The sequence below is a fragment of the Tursiops truncatus genome, chromosome 5, assembly GCF_011762595.2.
Source record: "Tursiops truncatus isolate mTurTru1 chromosome 5, mTurTru1.mat.Y, whole genome shotgun sequence".
Lineage (NCBI taxonomy): Eukaryota > Metazoa > Chordata > Mammalia > Artiodactyla > Delphinidae > Tursiops > Tursiops truncatus.
In genome coordinates this window covers 46910618-46927099 of record NC_047038.1, presented here as the reverse complement: position 1 = coordinate 46927099, position 16482 = coordinate 46910618, and the positions used below count along the sequence as shown (strand labels likewise).

The following is a 16482-nucleotide window of genomic DNA, read 5'->3' as shown; positions in this document are numbered from 1 at the left end:
TTACAGTTATTTAGTCTCTAGAGGGCAGGAATAGCACTAGTAATTATAACTCAAGAAAGCAGATCATAAGGAAGACCTTTCTAAGTATAAAAGATATTAAGAAATGGGATGATCGGCTTTAGGAAGCTCTCAACTCCTTACTCCACATATATTCAAGCAGAGGCTATGCATTTTTTCCCCTGCAACGGATGTAATAAAAAGAAATTCTGCATTAAGTGAAAAGTTGGACAAGGTGAACTTCAGAACTTCTTCCAACTCTAAAACGCCATGAGGCAATGATAGCTACGCTTACCATCTTTTGCTACATAACTCATATTATTAAGAAGTTGGTCATCTATAGAAATACTCTCAGCACTTAATAAAATGTTTGCTCATAAAAACGTATGCTGAGACAATCAGAGGGAAAATAGTAAAATCAGTAGTGAAAGGGTGGACTTACTTTTCACCTACACTAATTTTGATGAATAAAGCACTTAACAAGGTTAACTGTAAAGTGAAACCAAAAGCTTTTTTTTTTTTCTTTGCCAGGCATGGATCTGAGGAAAGAGTACTTCCAGAGTCTACTATTAAACATTTTCAATAAAATATAACTTAATGATGACCTTGTTATATTTTGTCTGAAAAAATAGATTACAAGTATTCACAACAGGGCTAATAAGAATTTGTCTAGGGAAGACTCCCCATTGTCCAAATAGGCAATTGCAATTTTTGAAATGACAGAGATGTGCTTTCATAATCTGATCCAAACCACTGGACTAACAAACATCGTCCATGATTCTCCAGCCAAAACAAGCACGCTCCTTCAGGTCCCCAGCCCCTGCACAGGCAACTCTCTGTACAGAGCTTTCCCTTTTCTCCAAATGGTACTTTCTTACATCCTCTGTGTAATTCCCCTGATTCTCCTAAAGTTGATTCCTCCCTTGCCTGTGTCTCCATATGCCCATAGTATTTGATAAATAAGAGTCCCTCACACTATATTATATTTATTCACACACTGGTCTGATTCCCACTACACTGTAAACTCTTCAAGTGTAAAGGCCATATCTGTGTATTTCCTTCCTTCTTCCCGGGCACTTATTAGGTCCTTAGGAAAAACTGCTCTTTGCATTTTGATATAGTTCAGCAAAATCCTAGCATGTGCATTTTATGTTCAGGCAACTTTCTCCAGGCATGTTCCCTAAGGTACCCGCCTTAGGTTTTATGCCACCCTCCAGATAACCTAAGACCCGCCACCAAACCTGCTTTCATGTGCTCTATACAGCAATTGCCTCCTTTCCCTTCCTTCAACCTCCCCCAGCCATGCCATTCTCAACATCATCTAGAAATTGGAAGGAATTCAATATGGTGAAACAAATTCAGATACCCAAGTGACTGAGGGCTGCTACTAGATTTCTTGTTAATGGGTCTACATTGGTCTCATTTCAGATATTGTAAGAAAGTAGATAATTCAGATACGGTGCAAGCAGTGTCTTTTCTCAATTTTTTTTCAAATTCTTAGTGGTTCTTAATTCATTCCCAAAGTAATAGCTAACATATATTAAGCTTACTAGGTGAGAGTCGCTGTTCTGAGAAGTTTACATGAATTATCACATTCATTCTACCCCATGAGTAGGTCCTACTGTCACTGCTGTTTTGGATGAAGGTACACAGCTCATAGAAAGTAGAGCTAGAACCTGAATTCAGGTGGGCTGACTCCAGAACATACCCTCTGAATCACTCCTTTCAAAGAGTCAGTCTAAACATTCCTCAAAATAATGTAATCCTCAACTTTCCTTTTCACCAATCTTTTTTTGGGAAAAATGTAGTTTTACATAGCCCACTTCCTAAATATCTATGAATGAATCACCTAAAAATAAAACACCAAGTTTTATTAAAAAAAAAAAAACTAGCTGTATAGGCAGTTCACTATTTTAATGATCTATTTAAAATACCTAAAGTTGAGAGCAAAACAAAAATACGTATAAAATATTTTTCTCAGAATTCAAGTAATTTATCACTATTCCATGAAAATTATTATGAATGATCTTAATGTGTCTAAGCCTACCATGTGTATAAGACACAGTAGTATACAAAAAAAGGCAGATAATAGGTGACATGGTAACATGCATAGAAAAATAGTATGATTCCATTTTTTTTCTTTAAAAGAGTATCAATACACTTTTGCTTCCTGTTCTGTTTCCTCTTCCATTAGAACTAAGAATAAATTAAAATACAAACATTAAAATAAAAAGTGAAACTCTTCCAAAATATCCAATAAAGGAAAACAATTTAAGCAGAATTTCTAATACAATGACCAGAAATTAAGTTTTTAAACTAAAGAGGATTTTTTAAAATCCAGAATTAAGTTAGACTATCAAGGTGCACAACAATTTCTAAACACAGCTCGAGAGAAAATAACCTAGCTTCTTCTAATACCACAGAATACTTCTTGGTAGCTCGAAGATGAGTGTTTCATAATAATAACTCTAATGTAAATGTGTTAAAGAAGTTAAAATCTGATAGTCCAAGAACAGATAAACAGCATGTAGTGAATTAAGGGCATCTCAGAGGAGGATTTATGGGAATCAACATGAATTTGCTGCATTAAGCAGACCAGGTGGGTCAATTACCAATTGTTCCCAGCAAGGATACTCAATTGTGTCAAAGGACAGATAAGAGATTCAGTGATATTCAGCTCCTGTGTCATCACCAGCTAGATGGAATCTGCCCACAAGATCTCAGGAGACTGACTGAAAATTCGCTGGATAGAAATTCATGGTTTCAGAAAGGTGTGTAATGTGTGTCTCTGAGACACATATTTTTAGGGTAAAGATAAGAAAGCTCTCAGCAACTGTTTCCTCTGTGCTATGGGCTATTTTTTCAGTGTGACCTTCAGCAGGGTGAATGATCTTTCTGGGTCACACTAAAGATCACTGGCCTCTGAAATGCAGGTTCTTAACAACCTCAACTTGAAGGGCAGCATAAGCATTACTGACAAGCATTGTTTGAAATTATTATCTGCCAGCTGCTCCTGTGACTTGTCCATTACTAGAGGTTGGAGGTCTCTTATTGTTTCAACTTTCACCTCAATTCAATTAACATTTGCAAAGTTCACCCCCATCCAAAATGTAAAATGAAAACGATTTTACCAAAGCTAGTAAAAAATGCAAGTCTCATATTTACCTGTCATTGTAAATGTAAGGTATTACAATGTGCCATTTGATAAATGCTGCCTTAAAAAGTCTATCTTTTACAATCTTCTATTTCTCAAACATAAATGCCTTCTTCTCAGGTAAATTACCATTCGCCTTTTATGCTAACATTTTTAAAGCAAAGATTTTTAACATTTAGCTAGTATTAGATAAAGTTTATACTTTCAGCAGTGATATCAGTATTTTCACCCTTTATATTCTGTGGTAGGGAGATCAAAACTTATTAATAAAAATGTTGCTTCCTATTCATTCCCGTTACTTCTCGACATTCTCTATACATTCAGAGATTTTGATAAATACTCTGAAAAAAATTTGGAGAAGGTTTTGTACTTTCTTCACATCTTGTCTATTGATTATATGCTATAAGAAAATCAGAAGGAAAATGATGGTAAATATGGATATTTAAAAGTCAAATTTATTATAGACACATTTTATTAGCTCAATAAGATAAAATAATTCAGAAACTCAGTTTCTGAAAAACAGGAAGGGAGATGTTGAAATGTATAATAATAATAGTTCCTTACGTGCTAACTCTGTGTCAAGCATTTTGTGAAACTCTGTGCATTATCTTACTAAAATCGTGTACCAATACTATGAGATATGATAATTGTTTCTGTTTTAATGATGATAAAACTGCAGTTTTAAAAGACGAAGCAATTTGATCAAGATCTCACAGTGGAATTGAAACCAAGGGTTTTTTGATGCCACTCCTATCTAATGCTTTAAAAGCAGGTAGAAGGGTTTGTATCTGTTTAGAAAGATAATCAACAGCACAACCAATGAGTGTCTGCCAATATTCATAGGACACCAGGCAATAGCATATAAAATTACAAGCTGCCTACACTGAGGGGAGTCTAGGTTATCTACACTGAGTAGGGCAGCAGCAGAGAGATGAAGCCCCACCTTCATCCAGGGCGGACAGACACTGCCAAGATGACAATCAAACAAATTTTTGTTAATATTATCTTAAAGCAAGATTCCAATTGCATTAAAACCAAATCAGTGCTATTGTTACCAAACTTTCATTCTGAAAGTGTTTTCACCAATATTCCTCCCAGTCCAGCAGATATAAATTGCTTTGAAAACAGATAAGAGCAATATATACAAAGTCCACACAGAAAAGTCTCTCCTTCCATGTAAAGTTGTGGAATTCGGGCTAGAAGGCATAATTCAGGCAGAAAGGTATCCAACAGGAATGAAAGACAGAGTTCAATGTAAAATATTTGACATTCGTTGCTTCCACAAATACATTGTAACAGTGCAAACTAAACTACTCATTTCAGGGGAGGTATAAAGGACACAGCATCCAGCAAACACTATCACAAAGGATGAGCCCAAAACAGATGTGGGAAAAATAAACAGCCTTGCTGTTTCAGAATTTATAAAACGGTCCACAAAGAGCAAACAGGCCTTCTCACCACCGTTCAACTTCAAGGCCCATAAAAAAAAAACGCTGCATGAGAAACCCTCTCAGACAGATTGAATGTTCTGCAAAACTTCTAATAGTGCACTTGCATTAAAGCCTTCTAAGACCATAGTCAGTAAATGTAATTTAAAATCGTTCAATATTGCTTACAAACAGGTGAAAATAATTTGATATTTGGCTATCACAGATAGTGATACACTCTTGAACATCTAGGTGCATGATTTATCTCATACAATGTACATACTGAGCCTCTTTGCTGAGTTTGAGATGTTCTTTAAAGAGCCTTTCCCGAGAAAATAACTGCCGTGATTTTAAACTTGGGTATAAAGGTGCCAGAGAACAATTCTTTTAAGATGAGCTTGCATTCTTTTCCAGGGAGATTAGCACTGTTAGTTTGCCCTTACTTCAAGAAAAAGGACGTTATGTGTTGCCTATAAACTTGCAGGATGAGTCAGAAGAGGGATTCTCCACCTTCATGAACAGGGGATAAGGGGAGCCTTCCTTCAGACCTGTTCCACAACATATTCTCTATCTGAACTCATGTATAGCGACCTACAACAAAAATTCTAGAGTGCCGTAGTTCCTCAGCCTCACATTGGCTGTCTCATGCCTACGCATGGTGTGCACACCCAGGGAGAAATAACTCAGCATCACCTTCAAAAAATACATGTGCCTTTTAGATATCGTTTAAGGAGAGGATAGTGTCTAGTCAAATTTAGGCTCTATTGTAAAGACATTTCTAAATTAAAATGAGTATTTTCTTTGTATTTACTTGATAGAAACTTTAAAATAGCTAAGTGAACAGGCTTTGCATGGCTTCATTATAATAATATTTTCAGGACTCTTTTTTCCAAGTAAAAATGAGTATCAAATGACAACGTTAGTAGAAAAAAGGTAATCTCAAATCCAAAGATACCAGAATTTGGAATGTTTAAAGCAATATTGTCTTATAGGAATGGCTTTACAACGTATTGGTAGGAAAAAAAGTGCAGTCCAAGCCTTTGCCTTTATCACTTCTGCAGTTTCCTTATTGCAAGGGTATGACTGTGAAGTTAATGAAATATCTAATATCCAAGGTTTTCAATGGTATGCTATTGGTTCTCATTAATGTAACCTAGGCATATACACATTTTATTTTGCATTGAGTGTTTCGTTGTATTTCAGACAAAATACCCTAATTTCTTTTGGACAACCTTTTAAAAATTTCAAAACCTTTCTCATACTCTTGCATTTGTATTATCCAGCAACTTACAAAAGCAGATGATTTGCAGTAGTGAAATACTGAAGTGGCCATAAAATAGAACTTTAATGACTGCAGCATAATCCCATAAGACATAAGTGAACAACATAACTTTACACCAGCATAGAAAAGTCAGGGGTCCCAATGTGATTTTTTTTAGCCTTCTAACACATTATACACTAACCAAGAAATACCTTGAATTAATAATTTTGCCTGGAGACTTTATTGCAAGTATACACAGGCATCTTCTGTGAAATATAAAGAAGTATAATTCTTAAATGTTTCTTTACTGTAGCTTATTTGTAGTTTGTTTTTCCTTAATTAATTTCCATTGACTATCTAGTCACTTAACTATATTAGATTTCATTTGAACATTTGATTAAACAATGAGACCTGTTAATGCAATCTACATGAGGCACATTCTCAAGGCTTCATTCTCATCTCAGATAAGCAGGTACTACCGGCAACACAGAGCATCCATGGGAATCCACCAGTGCACATGTTAGGTCTGGGCATAAAGTAGGAAACTGACAAAACAGGAAGTACTGTGTGCTCATAGTGTGTAGGCATGATTAAAACTTATTCCTTTTACAATGATTCATAACCACATCCTGATCATCATATCATCTGCTGTTGTTCTCTATACAATACAAAGAAGGAAGTGAAGGGAAAGGAGGCAGTGAGACAGAAAAGGGAAGAAGGGAGGGAGGATTTCAATACCCATCTACTACTTGACATTTTGACTGATAACCTTGTATTTCATCAATTCTTTGAAGTGGAAAAAATGTGTTTCTTTTGTAGCTATAATGCTTTGATTTGCCAATAATGATTTTCTCATCCTATACTAAAATTAAATCCAACCTAATCACATGACCCTGTTTCTTAGAGATTAAAAGTTGGATTTCTAAAAGGCACAGCTCTTATCTTCTGTTCTCAGATGTCTTCTTTCTGATCAAGTTAAAACTCTAGCAACATAAAGTAAAAAGAAAAAAACTTATAATTTTGAAATACTCATAAAATATTTGGAATTGTTCTGATTTTATCATTTTAAAATGAAAAAATAACTTAGAACCATAAATTGCATATGAATAAAGTTAATGTTTTTATTTTTTGTTCTTCACACAAAGAAAGAAAATTAACTTGCTATATTATATATACAGTATAAATGGCATTCACAAGATAAACCTGCATTTATACACCTTTTCATAATTTGGAGTTTGAATTTAAAACTCACATTTAAATTGCTAAAAAAACATATAAACTCACACAAGGTATAATTATTTATAAGTTAATTCACTGATTACTTCCTGTTTATTACACTGTCTCTTGCAACTTTCGGGGGAAAAAAAGGTAATTTGTGTGATGTTAATGACATCACCTACTACAATAAGAATATATACCATAATAATATTATTATAAGGCCACAGTAATTTGATTATAGAACTCTCTGGGTAGCTTTTTAAAATTTTTTTTAATTAATATACTGAAAAAAATTTAAAGTAGTTTGTTCCACAATAACCTGAATGCATTCTTTAGCAAAACTGCTTGCCATTTAATGTATTTAAAGAAATAAATATTTGAAAAGTGTATCCACAATGCTCCTAAGAAATGGTTTTGAATTCCAGAGTCCCAAGGAGATGAATTGGCTGTCAGATAACAATGTGCTTCCATCAGATGGACTTGGCAGTTGTAAACAAAAGGAATTTTCTCAGCTTTTCCTCACAAATATGAAATATTTGCTCTCGGCCAACAGCTGGGGTGATTTAAAGAAGTCCTGCATATATATTAGTTTTCATTCAAAATTACAAATCCTCCTCCCACTCTGCAACATCTGACTGCATCTCCGTAGAACAGAAAATTGTTCTGAGATGAAGTGACATTCCCGGGGAAGTAAAAGTCAAAAAATAGTACCTACTTACAACTTTAATCGAATTTCAGATCATAAGGTATCTGGTTAATAATTTTTAGGAAAAGTTCATTTATTCAAGATGAAAGTTCAAATGGTACTCCAAAGTGGCTTGAAAAATAATGAGAAAGTTTGTTTTATTCCAGTGTTTCTGAAAATATTTAAAATTACAATATAAACAAAATACAGACTTCATGAAAAGCCACTGAGAATCCTTCAATGATATCAAAGTTGTTTAAGAAAAAAATATACATACATATATCTCTCTCTCTCTCTCACATGGAAAAATGTATATATGTGACTACTAAACTCATATATATGAATAAATAAAAGTTACTCATGGAAAAAACTGTTAATGCTTAAATGATAATTTTAAATTATCTATTCATCTTACTAAACATTTAAATTATATTAATGCTTAGTTTTTAATGGATGAATTAAAAATACTTTTGCCAAGTTCTCACTAGAGATTAGCTATTCATAAAAGATATCAAAGAATAAATACTTTCAGAGTATTTTTATATGTTAAGAAACAGCTTACGAACTTATAAACTTTGTTATAAACTTAACCCAATATTTAACTTATTTTTATTTCCTCCCCAAAACTAACTCTAAGTAGTGGTTTTAAATTTATTTTGAATTCCACAATTATATCGCTATATTGTAATATTATTCATGAACAAAATTTTATAGCAAAATAAATTAGATATCTCTGTTTAATTTTACTCTAGGTTATAAAAGTGTAGCCTATATTTACAAATACCTTAGAAATTGACAAGCCACTTTTATATTTACAGTTACACAGAATTAACTTTTGCCCTTGGGCCCAGTGAATCTGAGCACGTGCTATGCCCTAAATGAACTTCATATTTCACTATTTTAAATAAATAAATTTATTTAAATAAATAAATTTTATTTTAAATAAAATGTTTATTTTTACCTAAAGTGCCTCTTAAAGCAGGCATGGAAACATTAAAATAATTGTTGCTACTTTTAAGAGAGCTGATATTTGCCCTTAGAAATGCAAAGCTACTAAACTTGAATTATCAAGACATATGGAGATATGTTATTCATATTTCAAATGACAAACTGTGTATTTTATCTAATTATTTCAGCAGAGGTTTTTGTCTTTTGTATATATACACTATAGGCATTAAATAATAATGGTCCTCCAGTAATATATAACAATCCATAAAATTTTGTGTCTGAAAAAATAAAAATGTATTTTAAATCCTGAAGTTCACATTTGATCTTCTTGGAAAAAAACAATGTTAAATGATGTGCTTTGATAACATAACTCTTACTTCCATTTCTACTAAATTCTTTTTCCAGCAAAAAAAAATTTAGAAAGCTACTATAAAATAATGAAATAAAACTGTGAATAGCAGTTATTAATAATATTCACCACAAGTGTTAAATATCAGAAAGTAAATCTTTATCACTAAGAACTTTAAATATTTCCTCAAATGTCACTAATGACACACATAGCAATAGCATGGGAACTAAAATAACTATCAGCAAAACTCTTCTTTTCCATAATGTACCATAAATGCAAATAAAATTACCACCTTTCTTCCTACATAAGCAAATAAAACAAACTAGATGAAAAATAAGAAAAAATGTACATCTCTAAGTACCAAAGCAATGGTTACCAAGGAAGTAAATGTCTCAGGAAAGTAAGTCTGTATTTTTGAACTTGTACAAGTTAGTACTATTTATGCAAAAATTCTATTATTTCTAATTGTAAATTAGTTTGAAAATCACTTTATCAACTTCTTTTTTCCGTAAACTTACAAAGACTAAGACATGAAATTGAAGACATGGTCCTTGAAATGCAACTATTTTAAAATATAGTTATGTCGTCATAAGTTTGGAATTGAAAATACTTACAGTCTCTCCAGTTCTTTAAGATCCTGGAATGCTCCTCTTTCAATGGTGCTAATCTTATTCTCCATAAGCTGACTGAAATGCAAAGTATAACAGGAGTCTTAATGTTACCACTCACCATCTGAAAAAGTGTCAGTTCAGCAACTGAAAACTTGTCCCTTTATGAAGTTAAATACTGCTCTGGTTTGAGATTCAATATCAAATCTAACAATGTTGTATCTGAGAAAAATCAGGGAAGGAAAATAGCATCCTCATCACGAAACTTTCATAAAAAATGCTAATTCAGTTTCTCACAAAATTTTGTCAGAATCCTGAACCTTAAACTATAGTATATCCTGAAAAGTAACCCATGACACTACAACTCTGATGGCTGTTTTTCAAGTGAATTCTTAACTGAAAGAAACAACATACAATAATTCATCATACACATACTTCAATTCACTGATGGATATATGTCAGAAATTGGAAGAATTCATAAAGGCCAAAAATGTGTTTTTCAAAAGTGAACAATGAACACGCATGATCAAAAGTATATGTGCACTGCAATGTAAACATTTATAAATCTATAGGTAAAAACAATTTTACATTACACTGAATCTCAAATGATTGTTTATTCACAACTAACTTAACACATTAATTAAAAAAGTAATCATACTGCAACAATTTTATGAGTTGCAAAGCTTTAAAATACAAGAAATGATTCAAAATATGACCAACATATTTTTATAGAGAAACAGTTCCCACTAAAAACTCTGCGAAAACCTGGATTGTTTGATTTTAATGTTACAAAATATAGGTACATGTTGCTTGCTAGAAGAGTCTGAACATTTTTATATTAGCAATAATAAAATGCAGGCCCACTTAAATTCTTTATAGTTAATCTCAAATCCTAAAAATATATCAAATGTCTCACATTACTCATTCATATTGTAAAAGCAACTATTCTACATTTTTATATGCATAAGGCACTTACGGTATGGTATAGCAAACATTTGAAGTCATTTCCATTATACTGTTTCTATGGCTTGCATCCAACCTTAAAATAAAGGCCTACATTTTTATTAAAATTGAAGTACACTGATAAACAAAAAAAAAAAAAGGAAACTAAGGCCTTTTAAAATTTTATGTTTCTGTCATTGAGGCAGTTATTAAAACTGAGATCAGTAACAATTCAAAATACACAACCTTAAAAAACAAAAGAGAATTCTCCAAAACACAGAAGAACATACTTACAGAACTCTTAGGTGTCGAAGACCAGCAAAATCTGTCTTAGTAATCCGTGTGATGTTATTTCCATTCAAATCCCTAAGAGAAAACAAGTAAGAAAATGAAAGTTCTGTTTAATTTCTACCACTATCTAGTTAAACAAAGACAAATATAAACAAAATAAGAGCTTTGAGATAAAGGATCAGTTCCAATTACTAAAGTAGTTTGCAAAGTAAAAGACAGAGAAAGAAAAGGAAGTCATCTCTGAAAGAAAATTTTTAAAATGATTAAGTTTACAGAGTCCATGCTTGCTGTCATATGACAAGAAAATGAAGTGATTCTGTTATCAAGAGATGTTTTCTTTTGTGTGTATATGGGATGCTTTCAATTTTTGCTTTTATAAGGAGGTGTATATTAATTTCACAGGTATTCTGATATTCACTATTATTGTTAGTAATGTTCCCAAAAAGTTACCTTCAGGAAGTTAAAGGAACACTTTTCTAATACTATTCAGGAAGAAAATTTTAAAAATTCAGAACCCTATCCTTAGGTGGCACCATGGCTAAACTTCCTAAGGCAAAGAATAAAGTTTGAGTGCCATCAAAAGAACTGCACTTCAAAGACTCGCATTTATAAGCATTTACCTTCCAACAATTCTATGTTTGTATGAAAACGAAACTCTTCGTTTGCAGCTCGGGGACACCCGCTGTGACTGTAAAGTGAAAACTACTAGCAAGGGCAATAGTGGAAATAGTATTCAGGCCCTGACATTTTTGTTCAGATTTCAGCACCACGTTTCCCTCAAGAGTCACAAACCCCTTTTCTGGCATCTTAGGTCAAGATCTAAACTTGCCCTGGTTCCAATCATTTCAAATAAAACCAGGCTTTGCTGCGGTTTGAATGTTCTCCTTCACGGAAGTAAACCCCACCTTGACTTTGAAAACATCATGTGTATTTAATGTGTTTATGTTGTCAATGACATAATTTTATAAGCCAGCACTGAGTAAACTATTTTCTGAAACTTCTTTATAGATCCCTCATAGGGGTAAATTTTTTTTCAAGGACCTTAAAACTCAATTGCTATTTTTTCCCCGAACCGTTCCCTTTTTGCTGAATAAGACATGTTAGTGCTTAAACTTTAAACTGTTCTGAATAGCATGAAATGACAAGGGCTAAAAGAGAGTTCTGCACTGCTTTCTCCCCAACCCATTTTCCGTGCTGAGCAAAGTACCATCGAATTGTTCCTACAGTGGTTGGGGTCTTTCTTTATCCGGGCTACTTGCCATAAGCTGAGTCCCAACCGCCACCGCCAGCCCCCCAGTCCCAGACAAACTTGGGAGATCATATTCTGACAAGATACCCTGGGTAGGGACTCAACCTGCCCAGCGCTGCGGGCCAGGGAAGGAGGGCAGAGACGGAGTAGCGGGCGGCCCAGTGGGGCTCGGGATGGGGCAGCCACTGGCAAGGGAAGGAATGGCTCAACTCTGGCCTTTAAACTGAGGGCGAGGAAAATGGGTTGGATAAGAAGATCGACTCGCCGCGCTGCGGGCCGAGCTGGTGGAAACCTGCGAATCCAAGGCGTCCCCTCCGCCGTCCGCCCCCCTCGCAGCCTGGGGACGCAGGAGCCCGGGGAGCGCAGCCTGAGAGCGCTGCCCCGGCCGCCCTCGCCCCGCCGGGCCCAAGCTCAGCGGTGAGGGGAGCGCGCCCCGGGCGCCCGGGAAGCGCGGGGCGGCGGCCTCTGCGTTCACAAAGAGAACGGCCTCCACGCTCCACTTCCCTGAACTCGGAAAGCGCCCCACAAGCGGCGCGTGGGCCGTCAACACCCGCGTTGCGATTACTTCTTCATTAGAGGCTCACAGAGACAGGGAGGCGGGGATGTCTGCGGGCAGCAGAGCGCGAAGAGAGGAAGGAAGGGGAGAGGCTGCCACAAGCAGGGACGCAGAAACTGCCAGAAAGGTGGAAAGGGGGCACTAGGGCTCAGCAGGAAGGGCCGAAGGGGGCAGCCGAGGGCCGCGGGGTCACCAAATTGGTCAGACGCGACTTGGCCGGCTCCGCTTGGAGAACCAGCCCTAACTTCGCCTAGCCGACGGGACGTGGTCCGCCTCCGGAACCTTCCCCCTCGGACAGGTCATTGGGGCTCGCCGCCGCCGCCGCCTCCTCCCAGGGGAAATGAAAGGCGGGGGAAGAGTCGCGGGGGGCTGCGCGCGGCCACCGCGAAAGCTGCTGCCGTCCTGGGGCATCCTTCCTTCCGCGGCCTGTAGAAGCGCCCCTGGGCGGGCTCAGCCGCCCCACGACCCCGTCTCCTCTCCCTCAGTCCCCAGGAGGGCGACACAAAGCCGGGGAGCGGAGGTTTCTCTCTTTTGAGTACCCCCCCTCCCGCGTCAACCCCCCTTCTTCGCGCCACCCCGCGATGACAAGAGCCGGGACTCGGCCCTGAACCGACCCGCGACAGTTCCCAACCGCAAGGTGACTCCGTTTGCAGAGTCCGAGGAACAAAGTCGCGTCTCCCTTGCCCCAGGCACCCGCGACTATTCGTCCCCCATCTCCCCGTCTCCCCAACCTCACAGAACTCGCCCGCAAAGGGCTGCGAGTGGCGGGACTGGAGCCGGAGGAAGGGACCAAGCGCAGCAGCCAGCGGGCCCGCCCCTCCTTGGGCAGTGGCCCCTCCCCGGGCAGCGCCCTCCCAGAGAGTTCAAGACCAGGATGCGCCTTCGGGAAAGCTAGTGAGGACTGACCCAGGCACAGTTCTCTGTGCCGCTCAGTCCCTCCAGTCTCGACGCAGGGGCTGCGCAACCCCGATGGTGGGGAGGAAGGGGGAGGAAGAGCCCATACTCACAGTCTCTCAGTGCTGCGGGGGATGTTCCTGGGCACACTGCGCAGCGCCAGCCCGTGACAGTCCACTGTGCTCCCGGAGCAGGAGCACTGCGCCGGACACGCTTGCGGCGCCACCTTGTTCAGGATCGCCAGCACTAACCCCAGCGACAGGGACAGCGTCTGCCAGCCCACGCCGCGCATCTTCCCCCGCCGCCTCCTAGCTCGCCGGCGCCAGGGGTTTTCTCTTTAGCTTGCTGCTCTGTTGGAACTGCGCTGTGCCTGAGGCCCAGTGCCTGGCGCGAGTCTAGCAACCCAGAGTGTCCGGATAACGTGCACAAGATAATATAGAAGTAACAGTAATATTCAAGGCAGTAAAGCTAACACAGATACACGCCTCTCAGCTCCCCTCACCCTCCTCCTGCAAGGCAGGCGCTCCTTGGGCAACTTTAGGTCCTGAAGATCAGTTGGCCCGGCCAAGGCTACAGGGAGACCCCAAAGCAGCGGGGAGGAGATCACGCGTCGTCTGCCTCACAAATATCAACTTGGAGGTAAAACACCTGGAGCTCCCAACCGCGGTGAAGATCGTGAAGATGCAGGGGCCAGTTGCGCGTGGAACAGGGGTGATCCGGTTCCACCGACCCCCTCCGCAAATCCAATTCCAGTGAGGACGGTAGGAGACAGAAGAAGGAGGCTCAGTAGGAATGGTGGCCTCGGTCAAAGTGGGCTCTCCGAAACTAGAAGGCGCAGGAGCCCCGCGGGCCGGGAGCGGAGCGCGCTGAACGACCGGACATGGCGCGCGGGGGCGCACCGGGCTGACGCGCAGCCTAGGGGGCGCGGGACCGCGCTGCGGGGCTCCTGGCGAGGCTCACTCACGCGGCCTGCCCCACCGGCCTGCTGCTCCTCCGCAGCCCGGGCCGGTCCTCGTCGTCTACCGACAGCGGAGGACGATTTGCAAACACACATGCACTTCGCTGAAGGATGTCTGGGCAATTCCGCCTCCCGCCCCGGCGTCCTTGGAGACGCTCCGCACGAGGGCCTTCCACGGGGTCACGCAGAAAAGACAAAAGGGCAATCGAGCCGCCCAGCAAGCAGGAATATCCACTAGTCACGACCCCGGGAGAGGAAATCCAAGAGGCCAAGTTGAGGATGAGAGCTCCTGCTAAGGCTGACTAGGGAATGGCTGACCGGCCGGCCAGAAAGAGTGCAAAGGCCAAGACCCGCTTCCCGGGTCCTCCCGGGGCGTTCCGGACGGTGGAGAGATGGCAGCTGGGTCTGTGGTATCTGCTAATCCGAGGAGACCCCAGGAGGCAGCTGAACGGCAGTCCTATGTGCGTGCGTGTGTCAGCCCCTCTCGTCTCCCGGATACGCCGCAGCTCCGCAGCAGACACCTGATGGCAAAGGTGGAAGAAATAAAAGCAGGCTCCTGGGCCGGGGCAGCCCCTCGGTCTCCCCCCGACAGCCCACAAGTGGGTTCTCCTTCTCAAAGTGCAGGAACTTTTCCCAGGGTTTGAATCCAGTCCCCACAGCCACGGTGGGAGTCGTACCGCCGACGTCGCGACGCCGCCCGACTCTGGGCGCTGCACCTGACTCGGCGGCCGCAGTCCGGAGCAGCTTGTCTCCTTCCAGGCTCTTCCCCCTCTCCAAGTGGCTTTCTGCGCCCCTTTCTTGGGGGAGGGAAGTGGGGAAGAGAGAAAGCGGCGACAGGGAGCGGGGACTCGGTGGCTCTGCTGACTCCCGAGCTCCTGGCAAGTGTCTAAACAATAGGACGGACGCAGCAGCCCTAGTCTCGCTCGGCTGCGGGAAGGTGGGTTGTTGTTGTAACTGGAGTTGTTGGCTCGGGCTGCCTGGCGCTCAGCGCAGCCGAACAAAAACCCAGCCCGCGCCTGTGGAGCCGGGCGCGAGACCCCGGACGCTCCCCTTTCTCCTCAGCGCTCCCGCCTTGCCCGGAAAGCTCGGTAGCTCCCGCCTGCGCCCGGGAGCCACGGCGCTCCCATCACTCGCCGCCGCCGCCTTTTTTTAACCACCGTCTGCGGCAGCCACCACCGCCGCCGCCTCCAGCCTCCGCCAGTCTCCGCCGTCCGCGAACTCCCCAAATAAATAACCCCAAGTCAGAAGTTAAGCCGGCGCCGGCTTTATATACCCGGCGGAGCCCCCACCCCCTCGGCTCCGCCCCGCGCGGGCCGGCACCGCCCACTGGCTGAGCGCTGGGAGCCCGCACCTCGCAGCTGAGAGGTGAGGCCCCCGGCTGCCAGCGCCCGGCGGAGGCGGCGGTCGGCGGCGCGTTCCCGCGCACCGCGGCTCGCGCCCTCGCTCCCACGCCCGGGCAAAGTTTGGCGGAGGAAGGAGGTTCCCGGGCCCCGCCCCCAACTCCAGGGCCCCAGAGGTGACCCAGACTCGAAGACGGTAGTTCGCAGCGGGGGAAGGACGAGAGGGTGGCTTTGAGCGCGGCTCGTAAATAGCGCTGCCGGTGCCTCTGCTGCAGCTTTTGCCAAGCGATCCTAAGGGGGCTGCTCGGTGTTTGAAGCACAGAGAGAGAGAGATTACGATTTTAATTTTTTTTTTAATTCTACCGAAATAGATCTGCCTGAGCTCACAGACACACACATGTGTATTTTTGGGTGCTTAAAAGTTCAGAGTTTTTGCAAGTTGGAAAATGGTGTTTTTGAACCTTCTCGCCAGCCTTCCCATCTCCGACCCACCCCCTTCCGTTTAACCCTTTCTTTATAGTCACGCACTTAACACCATGCTCAGTTGACGTCCTGAATACACAATATGCTCGCAAAACTCTAAGGGCTTGAATGTGTCTGCGTGA

The 16482-nt window shown here is 41.3% G+C and overlaps 1 protein-coding gene across 4 annotated transcripts in view; it reads right to left on the bottom strand.

The window, feature by feature from the left end:
• Positions 1 to 15773, bottom strand: part of SLIT2 (slit guidance ligand 2) — a 383800-nt gene extending 368027 nt beyond the window's left edge. For 3 of the 4 annotated variants that reach the window (XM_019928425.3, XM_019928427.3, XM_073805113.1), the window contains exons 1-3: positions 13693 to 15772; positions 10884 to 10955; positions 9654 to 9725 (exon numbers count right to left, since the gene is read on the bottom strand). In XM_019928425.3, coding sequence (XP_019783984.1) covers positions 9654 to 9725; positions 10884 to 10955; positions 13693 to 13871 — 323 coding nt within the window. In that variant the 5' untranslated portion in view covers positions 13872 to 15772. Of the gene's footprint in view, positions 1 to 9653; positions 9726 to 10883; positions 10956 to 13692 lie in introns of all 4 variants that reach the window. The other variant, XM_033856893.2, reaches the window with a different exon arrangement.
• Between the last annotated feature and the right edge of the window lie 709 nt (positions 15774 to 16482).